At 42.0% G+C, this 15,565-nt stretch overlaps 1 protein-coding gene across 1 annotated transcript in view; it reads right to left on the reverse strand.

Moving 5' to 3' along the window:
• The window catches only part of LOC132589673 (sodium/hydrogen exchanger 10-like), a 265,043-nt gene that overhangs the window by 198,534 nt on the left and 50,944 nt on the right, over positions 1 to 15,565 (reverse strand). The window contains exons 7-9 of the mRNA XM_060262406.1: positions 13,485 to 13,628; positions 5,258 to 5,429; positions 635 to 716 (exon numbers count right to left, since the gene is read on the reverse strand). Of these exons, the coding sequence (XP_060118389.1) occupies positions 635 to 716; positions 5,258 to 5,429; positions 13,485 to 13,628 (398 nt within the window). The remainder of the gene's footprint in view (positions 1 to 634; positions 717 to 5,257; positions 5,430 to 13,484; positions 13,629 to 15,565) is intronic.

Here is a 15,565-nt window from a genome sequence, read left to right on the forward strand (position 1 = left end):
TGTATTCTGCTACTTCTCTATTCCAGTTGCTACAAGAACAGATTGTGCTCTTGCAGCAGCAGGTCAAAACTCCACTGTTTGAATATATTTTAATCACAATTTCTCTGACTTTCCCTGACTTCAGACCAATTTCCCTGACTTTCCATTTCCCTGACTTTCCAGAAAGTGGCAACACTGTAATAGTTTTCTATAAGAGTTATGCCTGTTCATGTTTCTCCCTCAACTTGGTAACTCTGTTTTAATTATTTTTCCCAGCTTGGCCAGAGACTTTAGTTGTTTATTACGTGGCATAATAGAATTCAAGAAGAAATATATAGCAGATATTTTAAAAAATCATATACACTAGATACGGACAGCTTGAGAGAACTGGCCCATAAGCCAGAAAACTAATCTACCTAAAGAGATGCCAATAGCAGGTCAATCAAGAACCTGACTTTAGGAGATGCTAAAGTGTATGCCTAGAGCCAAGTTAAGGGGCATCTACAGTGGAGTGAGTGAATATATGCAACATATCTCCTTTCCAGGCTTAAGGAACCTGCCTTGCCACATCAAATGTCCCAGAATATCCTATATCAAATAGATTTAGTAAATATAGAACAAATTCTTCTTTAAAATGATGGATTCAATACATTACCTAAAATTACAACTAAGTATTTCACAGTGGTAGAGTTAATCATCAAGGTCAATAAAGATGCTGTTCCTGCATGCAATAATACCTGAAAGACAGATATGAGCAATTAGTGTCTCCTATCATCATCCATAAAAGCAGTAATATAACATTAAATGTTAACTTTTAATTCTTAGAGAGTCAATATAAAGTACCAAAGAGAAGCCAGAACTTACATACTATGCCACACTCTTTATGTTTTAAAATCCCACTGGCCTCATAGTAAATAGAGGCAAAAGAAACATGGGTTCATAATTGGATCTCCCAGCTAAAGTGAAAGTAGCTGGGGAGAAAAGTTGTGGCAAAAAGTAATGAAGAAGCAAAATAACCTAGAATTTTCTTGCTGCAATTTCACTCTTTTTATACTATTTTGCAGAGAAGAAATGTCCTTTAGAACTTTAGCAAAAAAGAGGAGTGTCCTCTGCAGGAGTCGCTTTGTAGAAAAATAGGTGGTGGAGCTCCTCCAGGGATTGTTATGCAGCTGCACCTTCTATTCAATGGGCAAGGTGGGGAGGAGGAGGGGGAACCCTGAGAAAGGTTCAGGAGCTGTGCTCCTCTGAGCTCCTGCTGAATCCAAAGTCTGGTCCTCTGTAAGAAACCACAGAAGTTACTGAGTACCAGAGACTAGGGGTGTGTATTCGGTTTGGTCGAATCAAAGAAGCCGCCGAATCACCCCTGATTCGGAAGTATACGGCACCGTATACTTCTGAATCCAATTGGGATCCATTATATGGAAGTGGAATAGATATTCGGAAGTATATGGAAGTCCATGGAAAAGGAGGGAAAGGAGCTTCTGCAGCCTCAGGGGAGCTGCTTGCCTCCTTTCCTGCCTTTGGAAGCCTTTTCCCGCCTCTCCCATAGCCTCCCTGGGATCAGAGAGAGAGGGGGAGGGGGAAAGGAGCCCCAGCAGCCAATCCAAAGCATGCATTTGCAAAATGCATTGCAAATGCATGCTTTTCAGGGCTGTGTGTAGCTGATGACTGGGCTAATCCCACAGCCATCAGCAACATTGTTGTTTCTTTGTTCTTTTGTTTACTTGGGTATCCAAGTAAATAGTGTTCTCTGGCCAATCACAGTGCAGTGCTATTTTTTGAAACTGCTTTGTGTAGGGCCAGAGAATCTTTTTAAGGAGTTTGACTGGCTGGACTCCATTCCATTGCTGCTGTGTTGGTGTGCTGGTGTGAGAGATTGTGCTGCGCTGGCCCTTGGCCTCAGCTGCTGCTGCTCTCTCTCAGCCTTGCCTGACCTGGAGAAGAGAAGACATCTAAGGTAGGACAGTCTTGAGGTTCTTGTTTTTATTTTAGTTAATAAAAGCACTTTTTAAGACTCAGAGTCCCTTTATCAAAGATTTCAGGTTTTCACGGCTGGCAACATCATTAGGGTTTGTAGAATCTTTCGGGCTCAAGTGCCGTGTTCTACTGGAGAAAGTTTTTCTTCCAGACGTTTCGTTCTCAGCTGCGGAGAACATCCTCAGTGGCGTTGCAGCCGGAGGAGGCGCTCTGACCTTTTTGGGACTTGGCGGTTTTGTGGGGGAGAGTCCCCTGTGGGTTCCCTGCAGTTTTGGGGGCTCTCCCTCAAACCCCCTGCCCCCAGCAGCCTCTAATTATGTCCTATGTTGCCATTGATTTCAATGGCCCATAGGGTATAATGGTGGGATAGGGGCACCCTCTTGGGATTCCCTGCTGCCATATTTGCTGACACTACATCCTGAAGATGACTTACTAAACCATGCAGCCTATGACCGACCCCACTGGCAAAACATGCATGGTCATCAAGAGAGCATTTTCCAAGTTGAAGATCTGATTCCAATGCCTCCACCGCAAAGGGGGGCACAGAACTATGCAGCCTTTGGCAGAGGCAAAGTTGTTCACAGTGTGTGCCATGCTCCACAATGTGGCTGGGCTGCTGTCCCATGATGCCATCCCTCCCTTCTTCCACAAGGTGACTTTGCCTACCTGCCAATCATGCCTGTGCATTGTGGTAATGGCAGCCTGTCCCCTTGTCTTATCCTGCTGCCCATCTGTGTCTGTTTCTGTGTCTGCAGTCTTGGCAGGATGAGGCCCCCACTCTAGTTGTGTCCACCAAGTCCTTGTTGTTTCCTCAATACCCTCCTGCTGCCTCCTCCCCCACAGGTTCTCAACAGACAACAATTTGAATTTATTAAAGGGATACAGGAACAATGGGATAGCTCTCATGGAATCACAACCTGTGTGACTGGTAGCTCACTTGGTCCTTTGCCACTAGAGGTGCCTCCTTAATGGTAGTGGGGAGGGAATGATGGGGTTGCTGGATATGTCTGGCTGTTTACATGGGTTGACTTCCATTGCGGCACAAAGGCTTGCTGGTGTTTCAGCAACAAAGTCTGGGTGTCTCCTCTCCCCCTGTATTGGCCCCTATGTATAGATCTGAACAGATGCAGGAACAGCTGGTGACATTCTCTCACAGGGCCATCAGCAATCCAGCAGGGGCCTCTATGTGGCAGAAGGGGTGACCCATCTGGTTCTCCAATGCTGCTAGGAAACTGCCTGGGTGGCAGTTTCCACACCCTCATCATCTAAGGGTGTCTTGCTGGCACATCCTTGTAAGGGAAAAGGAACAGAGTTAGCACCTTCAGGGCATACTTCTGCTTGAGGGGGAAGGGTATGGCTACCATGCCAAATCAGCCAGCATAGAGGTTAGTGGTGCTTGCCAGTTGCTGCAGGATTTTGGCTGGGGGTGTGTGCATTGCCAGCTGGCTAGGAGAGCAGCCTACTGCACAGCCATCAGCTGCCTATGCAGGACCCAATGTATTTAACCACCTTGTGTACAGCATCCATGTGTGTCTAGGGGCCTGCTGTTCACCCCCATGGCTGCTGGGTTTGGGTGGGGCTGACATTGTGTTCAGTGTGGCTTGGTGCCATTGTGGTACGCCCAGGGAAAGTATGGGAGTGGAGGACTGAAAGCCTTGCTTACCTGTTCACACATGGCTGTCCCTTGGGATACCAGTGAAGAGCCTTCTGTACCTTTGCAGACTGAAAACTGGGAGAGATCAGCCGTTAGACAGTTTTTTGGGCAGTGTGCCCTAACTATGGAATTATAGGGCAATCTCCTGGAACTATTTATAGGGTGACAGGGGCATGATTGGGTTCTGAGAGGCACCACCAGAGTGGGGGACTATGCTGATTGGATGTGCATTTAGTTGGTACCCTGAATTGTTTGGTGTCCTGTGTGAATGGCTGCAACTGAGTATGGGGGAGTGCATTTGAAGTTACCATGGCTGTCAATAGACTACAACATAATTTTTTTTATTGCAGAGCCTGCTTGGGAGGGGGTGATTCCATGCTGAAAACACTCTGGAAGCTGCCTGACTGCTGCCACACACCCTGGAGCGCCCACATCTTCACTGGCAGCAGGGTTTATGCTGTTGCTCAACTGGTGTGCAGATGAAGTGCTCTTGTACCAGTGGGACTCAGCAGCACAGTACTGCTAGTGCCCTGTGCCAGCATAAACTGCCCTTACTCTGGCATAATTCTGAGTTACACTGGCTCCCTATTCTGATTTGGCCCCCCAGGGATTGTTCTGTTAAGGAATGTGTGTGTGTGTGTGCGTGTGTGTGTGTGCGCACACACAAATAGTAATATTAGTGTTAATATTAATATTACGAAAATAGCATGTTTTGAATACCTGAAATTAAGATTTTGCATCCAGCCATTTACTAACCACAGATAAAAACTACAGAAATATTAATTCCCTATTGTAAGAAAATCAAATAGGAGTTCAGTGGCACTTTAAAGTTTAACAATGTTTATTCTTGCATGAGCATTTAAGAATCAGAGTTCTCAGTTGCTAGCAATGAAAGAAAATAATTTTCCTCGTTTTTATGCTGAAAATTACAGAAGGGGGAGGCAGAAAGGGAAGGGTTAAGCAAAGAGAGGCCTGGAATAAATAGGTGTTTTTCTCTATGTTAAAGAATTGAATGGCTGAACATATTAGATGATGAGGGAGTTTAGAGATTCTAGCTTCTTTCTCATGCAGTGAAATATTCAGCCATTATACTAATTGTGATTCTTAAATTTATTGACACAGCTTTGGTTTAATCTTCAATATAATATTTTAGATATGAAATTTAACTGTGATATCTCATTTGGTTTCTTTTACAAAATCAAAATTTAAACATATATTTGAATTATCTTATGCAATATGATGTTTATACTTTCATAAAGGTTTTCACAGAAGAATTAAGAACATAAGAGAAGCCATGTTGGATCAGGCCAATGGCCCATCCAGTCCAACACTTTGTGTCACAGTGGCAAAAAACCCCCAAAACACAGGTGCCATCAGGAGGTCCATCAGTGGGGCCAGGACACTAGAAGCTGCCTCACTGTGGCCCTCCCCCAAGCACCAAGAATACACAGAGCATCACTGTCCCAGACAGAGAGTTCCAATTAGTGAAATATATGTATGCTCATATATATAAATACAAGTACACAAGTGTGCAAATACAGTGTAGATTTACTAGCCAGTTTCTATCACATAGGTCACAAATGTGTGTGTGTGTGTATGTGTGTGTGTATATATATATATATATATAAAATAATGATTTATAGTTACCATGTTCTTCCACTGCTGTTTATCTAGACCTTCTTCTTGACCAACTGCTAGAGCCATATTCAAAGTAAATGTTCCCCTCATTCCACTCCAGACAATAACAGCTCCCCAACGCCAATTAAGTCCATAGCCCAAACGACTCAATAAAGGGCTCAGTATTAAAACAATTAAAGCCCTGGATAAAGAAAATAAGAATAATAAAATATACTTAAAATATTAAACAATGTGTTACAAATTAAGTAAAATAAAAATATACCCTTCCTGGACAACAAATAGAATTTTGTTGCCCCTGCATAAGGAAAGGAAAAAGGAAGGAAAGGTCCCCTGTGCAAGCACCAGTCGTTTCCAACTCTGGGGTGACGCTGCTTTCACGTTTTCATGGCAGACTTTTTACGGGGTGGTTTACCATTGCCTTCCCCAGTCATCTACACTTTCCCCCCAACAAGCTGGGTACTCATTTGACCAACCTCGGAAGGATGGAAGGCTGAGTCAACCTCAAGCCAGCTACCTGAAAACCCAGCTTCCACCGGGGATCGAACTCAGGTCGTGAGCAGAGCTTAGGACTGCAGTACTGCAGCTTTAACACTCTGCACCATGGGGCTCTTCTTGCATAAGAGATGTTATCAAATAATGAATGCCTCTTTTAAGTGGCTTCTGTTATCATAGCTGAAACTACTGAAACCACACAGAAAGCCACTACATTCAAATAACCTGTCATGCAGAGCTGCTTCTTTCAAATTAAATCCAATTCAATAGAAAAAAATACATCTGTGTAAAAGAAGATACATCTTATCCCAATAGAAGTCACCCTTCTTAATCTTCAGAAGTTCTCTCCCAGAACAGTACTGGTAACTAGATTTTTTTTTAAAAGGGTTCTTAGAGAATCCAGGAAAAATTATTAAATGTCTCTACTCTGGAGGTGTCAATGCCTGGAGGCCAGCCAAGGTATAACTATATACAGAAGATCAGTGTTCCCTCTAAGCTAAGTTACTGTGAGTTAGCTCACAGTTTTTTTGGCCTCCAGCTCACACATTTTTGTCTTAGCTAAGGAAGGATGGCCCCAGAGCAAACTAATTTATGCAGTAGTGAAATCATTTGCTCACAACTTTAATGCCAGTTGCTCATAAAGTAGAATTTTTGTTCACAAGACTCCACAACTTAGAGGGAGTATTGCAGAATATAATAGACCAGAAGTATTGTGTGCAGAAACAGAGTATGATGCCAACAATACTCTCTCTAAGCTGTGGAGTCTTGTAAGTAAAAATTCTACTTCATGAGTTACTTCATAAGCTACTGGCATTAAAGTTGTGAGCTACTGCATAAATTAGTTTGCTCTGGGGCCATTTTTCCTGAGCTAAGACAAAAATGTGTGAGCCAAAGGCTAAAAAACTGTGAGATAGCTCACACCAACTCATCTTAGAGGGAACATTGGATGCCAATCACATGGCAGATAAAATGATAATATTCCTTGGTTAACAATCGTGATACTTTCCTCCTTAAGCTGGAGTGAGGCAAGAATCTCCTCCATACAATCAGGTTGAAGGCACAATCACCAATGCATTATTTGCATTCAGAGGAGGGTTGCATCCTTGACAGATGGGATGTCTAAAAAGAGAAGGCTGACTGATGATCAAGCATACCTATACTGTCTGACAAATGTTTTGGTAGATAATCATATTACTGCCTTAGAAATGTGTTCAGCAGAAGGATTAATGTAATGTGCGGCATAGGTGTACTTCTGATGGAATGGGCCAATATACCTTCCACTCCTGCACTTCATATGCAATACTGATACATTCCAGGATCCAAATACTTAGGGATACCTTTGACAGAAAAATACTAAAGAGAATTGGATTTTCATTAACTGGCAGCCTTATATATGGAAATGCATAAAGCACTTGGGGGGGGGGAGTGGTTTGTGTGTGTGTACCAGGATCTTTCTCTCTGATGGACAGGCCAATGGACAGAAAAAGGGAGTCCTATAAAATGAAGTTAACATTACACCAACCTTCTTGTCATGGAAGGTGTTGAATACTGGGTTCAGTGGAAAGAACGAGGACTCCCAGAGTAGTGATCAGCATCTTTTACTAGTGATTCAGCATAACTATTTACAAGCATGCAAACCCCAGGCCATGGTCTAGTTATATACAGTGAGACTCCATCCCGCTCCCGACCCATAGGTGCAGTCAAACTGGCCCACTAGCCCCCTATAGGTAGTCCTGGGCAGCCTGGCCAACCAGGCTCCAGTTGTTTCAACCCAGGTGTTCTATCGTTAGCAGGGATGAAACTCACATAGTTTCTATGTATTCTAACACACACATAACAGAAGGTCTATAGATCTAAACAAAGCGTAAGTCTCTTAGCTTAGACCCTCCTAGCAGAGGAAATAAGAAGAGAACCTTAAGGCTCAAATGTGTGTTCAGTTAGAGTTTGAAGAATACCATGGAACCTGCAAGAGCCAAAACAATGCACCTCTGTTGGTTTTATACCAAGACCTCCCAGTGAAGTAGGTGCTAGGGGTGTGCATTCGGCTGATTTAAAACAGTATAGGGCCGAATCAGATTCTCTGATCTGATTTGGGAGCCGTATACTGCAGTTGCGAATTGCCACCGAAATGTGGCGGCCATTCAGCCCCATTATACTCTGTGGGCCATTGAAATCAATGGCAAAATAGGGTATAATTAAGTGCAGCTGGGGGGCAGGGGGTTTGAGATAGAGGCTCCAAAGTTTCTGAGAAGCTTCAGGGGACACTCTCCTACAGAACCCCCAAGTTTCAAAAGATTGGACCAAGGGGTCCAATTCTGTGGGCACCCAAAGAGGGTGCCCCTATCTCTCCATTATTCCCTATGGGCCATTGAAGTCAATGGCAAAATAGGGTATAATGAAGTGTGGCTGGGGGGGGGGGGGCAGGGGTTGAGGTAGAGGCCCCGATTTTGCAGGGCAACTGCAAGGGTCTCTCCCCTACATAGCCCCCAAGTTTCAAAAAGATTGGACCAGGGGTTCCCAATCTAGGGGCACCCAAAAAGGCCCATTTCTCCCAATGGATGTGGGGGTGGGGGAAGCAATCAGTCAGTTTTCCCACTAATAACAGTGGGAAAACTGATCCTGGAGAGCAGAGGGTTTGAGGGAGAACCCCCAGATCTGCAGAGGCCTCTTCCCCCACAGGCAGTGCCATGTCCCTGAGCAGAACCAGTGCCACCATGCTACTGCCATTGGCACAAACAGCACATTAAATCAAACTAGAGAATCCCTCTCATTCAAAAATTGGAGCGCAGGCTCTCTGCAAGGACTGCTGCACAGAACAGAGGCTTCCATGGTGCAGACATCGCTAAGGAAATCACTAACATGCTTGAGATGGGGGTTATTGAACCCTCCCAGTCCCCTTGGTCTAACCCGGTGGTTTTGGTGCCAAAAAAGGATGGGGGAATTAGGTTTTGTGTGGACTATTGCAAGCTTAATGCTGTCACTGTACCAGATGTATTTCCCCTACCTAGGATTGACGATATGATTGAAAGGTTGAATCAAGCAAGATTTATTACTGTTTTTGATTTAAATAAAGGTTATTGGGAGATACCTTTAGATGAGGACTCTAGGGTGAAATCAGCCTTTGTAACCCATATGGGTTTGAATCACATTAAGGTTCTTCCTTTTGGTTTGAGGAATGCTCCCAGTTCTTTTCAAAGATTGGTTAACTCCTTGTTACAAGGGCTATTTGATTATGCTATGGTGTACATTGATGATGTGGCTGTGTATAGTCAAACGCGGGAGGAGTATCAGCAACATCTGCAAGTTGTTCTGGACAGGATTTATGCATCTGGGCTTACTATTAAGATCTCTAAATGTCAGTTTGCTAAGGCCAAAGTTTCCTATCAAGGTTATGTTGTGGGCTCAGGGGCTATTAAACCCCTGGAGGCAAAGGTCCGAAGCATTTTGGAATGGCCTGTGTCTCAGACTAAGAAGGATGTTCGGGCATTTTTGGGCCTTACGGGTTCTATAGACGTTTCTTAGCCCATTTTTCCACTTTAGCAGTGCCATTGACAGATCTGTGTAAAAAGGGCTTGTCTGAAAAGATTGAGTGGACCAAGCAGTGTCAGATCTCTTTTGAAGCTCTAAAGCAAAGTCTTGTACAGTACTCAGTATTATGTGCACCTGACCCCACTCAACAGTTGTGGTACAAACAGATGCTAGCCGTTTCGGTCTGGGTTGTGTATTAACCCAGAGGAATGCCAAGGGAGAATTGCATCCACTTGTGTTTCTAAGTAAAAAATCATTGCCCGAAGAGCGACATTTGTCAGTTATTGAGCTGGAGTGTTTTGTCATTGTGTGGGCATTGACTAAGCTGCGATCTTATTTGTGGGGGCAATGTTTTATATTGCAAACAGATCATTCTCCGCTATGCTGGTTAGATAAAGTGAAAAATACCAATCAGAAATTGTTGCGTTGGAGTTTGGCCCTTCAAGATTATGATTTTGAGATCACTCACATCAGTGGTGTTAAGAACATCATAGCAGATCGATTGTCTAGATTATATCAGTGTTGAAGGCAAAAATCACTCATAATGTGGTATTGACGAAGTCGGGTGATTGAAATAAGTGATTGTTCCATGGTAGTCTTGAAATTAACATAGTTGTGTTGGGTTTTAAAGAGTTTTAAATGATAGAGGATAAAAATTGAAGTAGAACGCTATTTTTTATTTTAGAAGGGGAAGGATATAAAGGACAAAGAACGGTGTAATAGTAATTTCAAGTCTTTGAAGATTCCTCTCCTCTGAATTGCAGGGGTTAATCTTTATCTTTGTACAATGAAGTTGAGAGCTGCATCAAATTAGGCCAATGCAGCCTAATAGGTGGGGTGGAAGCCAGGTACCCAAGCCCGTGGAGTGGGAACAGAATTAGGAAGACGAGATGTTTTACTTGCAGTTGGCGCCAGGAAAATACCTGCAATTTGTTTTACTTTGTTGTTGAAAACAACCCTCCTCCAAAGCCAGAGCGAGGAATCTGCTAATGGCTTGGAATTGTTACAAGTGGTAACTATTGGGTACTTAGACTGAATATCCTTGTTGTGCCCTTTTGTTTTCTTTCCCCTCTCTTCTTTTGGTCCTGGTAATTGATTCAATAAAAATGAACTGTGTATCTTTTGACTCAGGAGTTCCCTTCCTGGTGCAGTAATTACGCCCGTAGCCGGGTGAGAGAACCCTATCTGGGAGTGGCAGTCCCCTTTACAGGACCAGCTCTCTTAATGTTTTCTGATCTTGTACTGTTTCTTTGAGTTGTTGCTTGCTCAGGCTGGTGTCCAGCCACTGTGTTCTTTGGCAACCTGGTTTCCTTTTGCTGCTAACCCATCATAAGAACATAAGAGAAACCATGTTGGATCAGGCCAACGGCCCATCAAGTCCAACACTCTGTGTCACACAGTGGCAAAAAATTTTATATACACACATACACTGTGGCTAATAGCCACTGATGGACCTGTGCTCCATATTTTTATCTAAACCCTTCTTGAAGGTGGCTATACTTGTGGCCGCCACCACCTCCTGTGGCAGTGAATTCCACATGTTAATCACCCTTTGGGTGAAGAAGTACTTCCTTTTATCCGTTTTAACCTGTCTGCTCAGCAATTTCATCGAATGCCCACAAGTTCTTGTATTGTGAGAAAGGGAGAAAAGTACTTCTTTCTCTACTTTCTCCATCCCATGCATTATCTTGTAAACCTCTATCATGTCACCCCGCAGTCGACGTTTCTCCAAGATAAAGAGTCCCAAGCGTTTCAACCTTTCTTCATAGGGAAAGTGCTCCAGCCCTTTAATCATTCTAGTTGCCCTTCTCTGGACTTTCTCCAATGCTATAATATCCTTTTTGAGGTGCGGCGACCAGAACTGCACACAGTACTCCAAATGAGACCGCACCATCGATTTATACAGGGGCATTATGATACTGGCTGATTTGTTTTCAATTCCCTTCCTAATAATTCCCAGCATGGCGTTGGCCTTTTTTATTGCAAACGCACACTGTCTTGACATTTTCAGTCTTCGCAGTGGAGGACGGTAAGCAGTGGGGTGCCGCATTGCTTGGTACTGGGTCCCATGCTCTTTAACTTGTTCATAAATGATTTAGAGTTGGGAGTTAGCAGTGAAGTGGCCAAGTTTGCGGATGACACTAAATTGTTCAGGGTGGTGAGAACCAGAGAGGATTGTGAGGAACTCCAAAGGGATCTGTTGAGGCTGGGTGAGTGGGCGTCAACGTGGCAGATGAGATTCAACGTGGCCAAGTGCAAAGTAATGCACATTGGGGCCAAGAATCCCAGCTACAAATACAAGTTGATGGGGTGTGAACTGGCAGAGACTGACCAAGAGAGAGATCTTGGGGTCGTGGTAGATAACTCACTGAAAATGTCAAGACAGTGTACGTTTGCATTAAAATAGGCCAACTTCTTCTTATATTGTTGAGAAGAAGATCAATCCTCCTTAGCTAGCCTTTTCCCCAGCTATTTTTTTTTGGGGGGGGGGACTTCACCTACATACATTTCTCTCTGTAATAATCCAATTGCCATTGCTTTTCTGCTTTTCAGAAGAAAAGGCTGTTTTTCTTTCCTACAATATGTTTCCAATATGTTAATTGTGAGTGAGTGGAGTGAGATGGCCAATACTACATATTTTGATTTTAAGTAATATTAACAAACTGCCCTGCCCAGTTTTAATTTCTACTACTATTTCAAGGCCTAACACAGTAAAGTTGACACAATCCTTGTCAGTTCCACCACATCTTTTCCACCTTCAAAAATGTTAGTGAGGTAGGTGCGGCGGGGAGAGCCAGTTTGGTATAGTGGTTAAGTGTGCGGGCTCTTATCTGGGAGAACTGAGTTTGATTCCCCACTCCTCCACTTACAACTGCTGGAATGGCCTTGGGTTAGCCGTAGCTATCGCAGGAGTTGTCCTTGAAAGGGCAGCTGCTGTGAGAGTCCTTTCAGCCCCACCCACCTCACAGGGTGTCTGTTGTGGGGGGAGAAGATATAGGAGCCACTCTGAGTCTCTGATTCAGAGAGAAGAGCAGGGTATAAATCTGCAATCTTCTTCTTCTTCTATCTGTAATGGGACTTATTCCAGTTTCAATTACAGGAATTCCATACCAGAGGATGAGATTTAGCACAGGTAATGGTAGAGGGGCAGTTACATAATGATTAATGGAGAAGAGCAGTGTTACCACCACCAGGCATATCTTCAAAATTGTACATGAATAAATAATCTGTGGTGGGAGCTTTTGGACTTCCCATAGCAATCCTCTGACTTTGAAAATAAAATTGCTCTTGAAAATGATTTTTTTTCCCTCTAGGACAATTTTGAAAAGTTGCATCAGAAAAAGAGGTAGGAGGAGAGAAATTTTTCCTCTTTTGAAGAAAGAATTCTGTAAGATGAAAGAAGATGATGATACTGGATTTATATCCCGCCCTATACTCTGAATCTCAGAGCAATCACAATCTCCTTTACCTCCCCCCCCCCCACAGACACCCTGTGAGGTAGGTGAGGCTGAGAGAGCTCTCCCAGAAGCTGCCCTTTCAAGGACAACCTCTGCCAGAGCTATGGCTGACCCAAGGCCATTCCAGCAGGTGCAAGTGGAGGAGTGCGGAATCAAACTTGGTTCTCCCAGATAAGGGTCCGCACACTTAACCACTACACCAAACTGGCTCTCTCTACAAGGTATATTAGTGTACAGTGTATATTAATGTACAATGAATTGACATCCATGGTGACCTAAAGAAATCTTTTCAGTCTTGAGAATAAAGTCTTCAATGTCTCTGATACAGTATTTCATAGTGGGAACAAAGGGCCTCAAAAAGTAATCCAAGTATTTGGCCATAGGTTCCAGTACAGAATTAGACCTCAACACAATTGATGTGCCTGGAGGAGATCATTCACATTTATGAACAAAACAGTCTTTTTGTTTGGTCCAGTTTAAAGGGGGAAATTCCAGAAGGCCTAAAAACTGTGCAGACAATCAGCAGCTTCCTGCATTCCATGCAGGAGGAACACCCCATGAGGAAACAGCCTAAATCTCAAGACAAGTTCATACTATTAGTGGAAATCATACAATGGCACATGGGAGTACATGGGACTGTCAGTATTTGCTGCCAGCACTGAAGTATGTTTATTGTTAAAGAATTTTGGCAATTATACAGTCAAAAAGACTCACTAGTCTACTAAGAGTAATAGGAATAAAAAAGAATAAATTCTCACCTTGTAAGATTTATTGAAAGGTAGAGTGTCACAACATAAAATAGAATACGGGTATTTAAATGCAGAAATGTTTTTTGAGCTATAACGAGTCCTGTGATAAGATATATCATAAGGTGAGCCAAAAATGTCATCATTGACCAGAACCTGTACAAGAAAAAAAATGTTATATACATGATTAACAGTGTTATTAACATGTCACAGGCAGAAATAGGCTAGCTAAAGTACAAAAGTTCTTCCCCTTCAAGAAGCATCTCACACATTTTTTTATTCTTTAAAGTCATGTGCAAGCATGAATGATGTTTTATTTCTTTAACACTTTTCATAATAGTACATTAACAATAAATATTAGAATATATTTTGAATAGCAACAGAAAAACTGAAACCAGAGACATGCAAAACCTCCCAGATTTAAATTCTCACTTACCAAGTAAATTAATATTCTGTTTAATATCTGCCTACCTTTCTAAAATCCTAATCAGTCTATTGCTGACATTTTGTACCTCACAAATTCACCTTTTGCTAGTGCGTGTTTTTTATTTTCATTGCATCTAACTGGATATACAGAGTAAGCCTCTGAGATGTTTGCAAAGTCGTTAGCAGTGATGGAGAAAGAAGAGGAAGGAAAATCTCCAGTTGAGAAGCCACACAAGTAGTATGCTTTAATTTTCATATTGATCACAGAAGAGATGAAAATGGTAGTAGTCTGGTTATAAAAACAGGAGTTAAGGAAGGTCCAGTTTGCCCTATGGCATGTGAAGTAAATAATGACACTGTGTGTTAGGTAGTAATTTCCAGAGAAGTAGCTTTATTAGCATGTTGTAAAATAACAGGAACAAATCTTGAAGGATGTTAAAGATTCTGTGATATATGCTTTTGTGGATTAGAGACTGCTTTATCAAATGAATAAAGTATTGCTCTCAGCCTTTTCAAATCTTTATTAAGTTTAGATATAAGAAAAAAGAATAATGCAGGAATACAGAAGAAAAAAGGGAGGGGCAAAATAGAAAGACAAAAGAAAAGCAGCAAATATATCAGTTACATTTTCACCACAGAACAAAGTACCAGATTCCTTCTACCTGCAAGCTTTTGAGTTTTAACCAAATATTACCCTTAAATTCTATGGTCTTTTTATATTTTTATACAATTCTAATACTTATGGTATAGATCCAAACTATTTATCTTCGATGCATACAAAAGAGAAAAGCAAAGAGACATACAAGAGAACAAAACTAACTGGTTGATTTTAATATTAAGAATAAGCGTAAAAAGGGAAGGTGATCCATAATACTAACTTATTTGCTTCCAGCAGAAGAGAAATACATAAAACACATTATCTATTTCGGATTCCAAAATTAGAAATCAGGAACAGATCTTTAAGATTGTAAAATACCTATATTATCTACATTATTGTAAATTGACCCTAACCAAATATTTATCTAAGTTGAATATTCAAAATTATTTAATAACTTTTGGAGACTATATCTCCAGCTATCATATTACTTTAAGAAGAGAAGGTTTGGTAAACAATAACAGCCTCATCTCCCATGCATATTTATTTTTTGCCTAAGGAGAAAATCATACAATCGCTATACCACAATCTCTACTGGATTGCTCTATTTGGATTGAAGAATGTAGGATCCATAGATAAAAATAACAAAAGAAAAAAACCCATCCGAATTCTAAAGATCCAGCTTTCCATTTCAAAGTCACATATCAATTCCCTTTTATTATATCGATATTGACCAAATATAAAAACACAGTTTATAATCCCTTCTTTTAAAAAGCCTTCCAAATCTTGATCTTCTTGGCATAATCTGCGTCTTCTCCCCTTGGCACATTCATCCATTCTACTGGAAATGATAAGGCCCACACAAAGTCACTTCCTCTTGCAAAAGCTTTAGTAAATCATTATTTCCATCTCTCCTTTGAAACTGCATATGTCATCTCCATTTTGGTTTCCTTCAACACATTTCCCAAGAGTTGCTTATCCACTTTCCCTGACTCCTTAGACATCTCTGGGATTTCCTGACAATTCTGCTCATGTAGATTTTCCATTTTGCTGTACTTCAGAGGAAAGTTTT

This window comes from Heteronotia binoei, chromosome 21 (genome assembly GCF_032191835.1).
Source record: "Heteronotia binoei isolate CCM8104 ecotype False Entrance Well chromosome 21, APGP_CSIRO_Hbin_v1, whole genome shotgun sequence".
Taxonomy (NCBI): domain Eukaryota; kingdom Metazoa; phylum Chordata; class Lepidosauria; order Squamata; family Gekkonidae; genus Heteronotia; species Heteronotia binoei.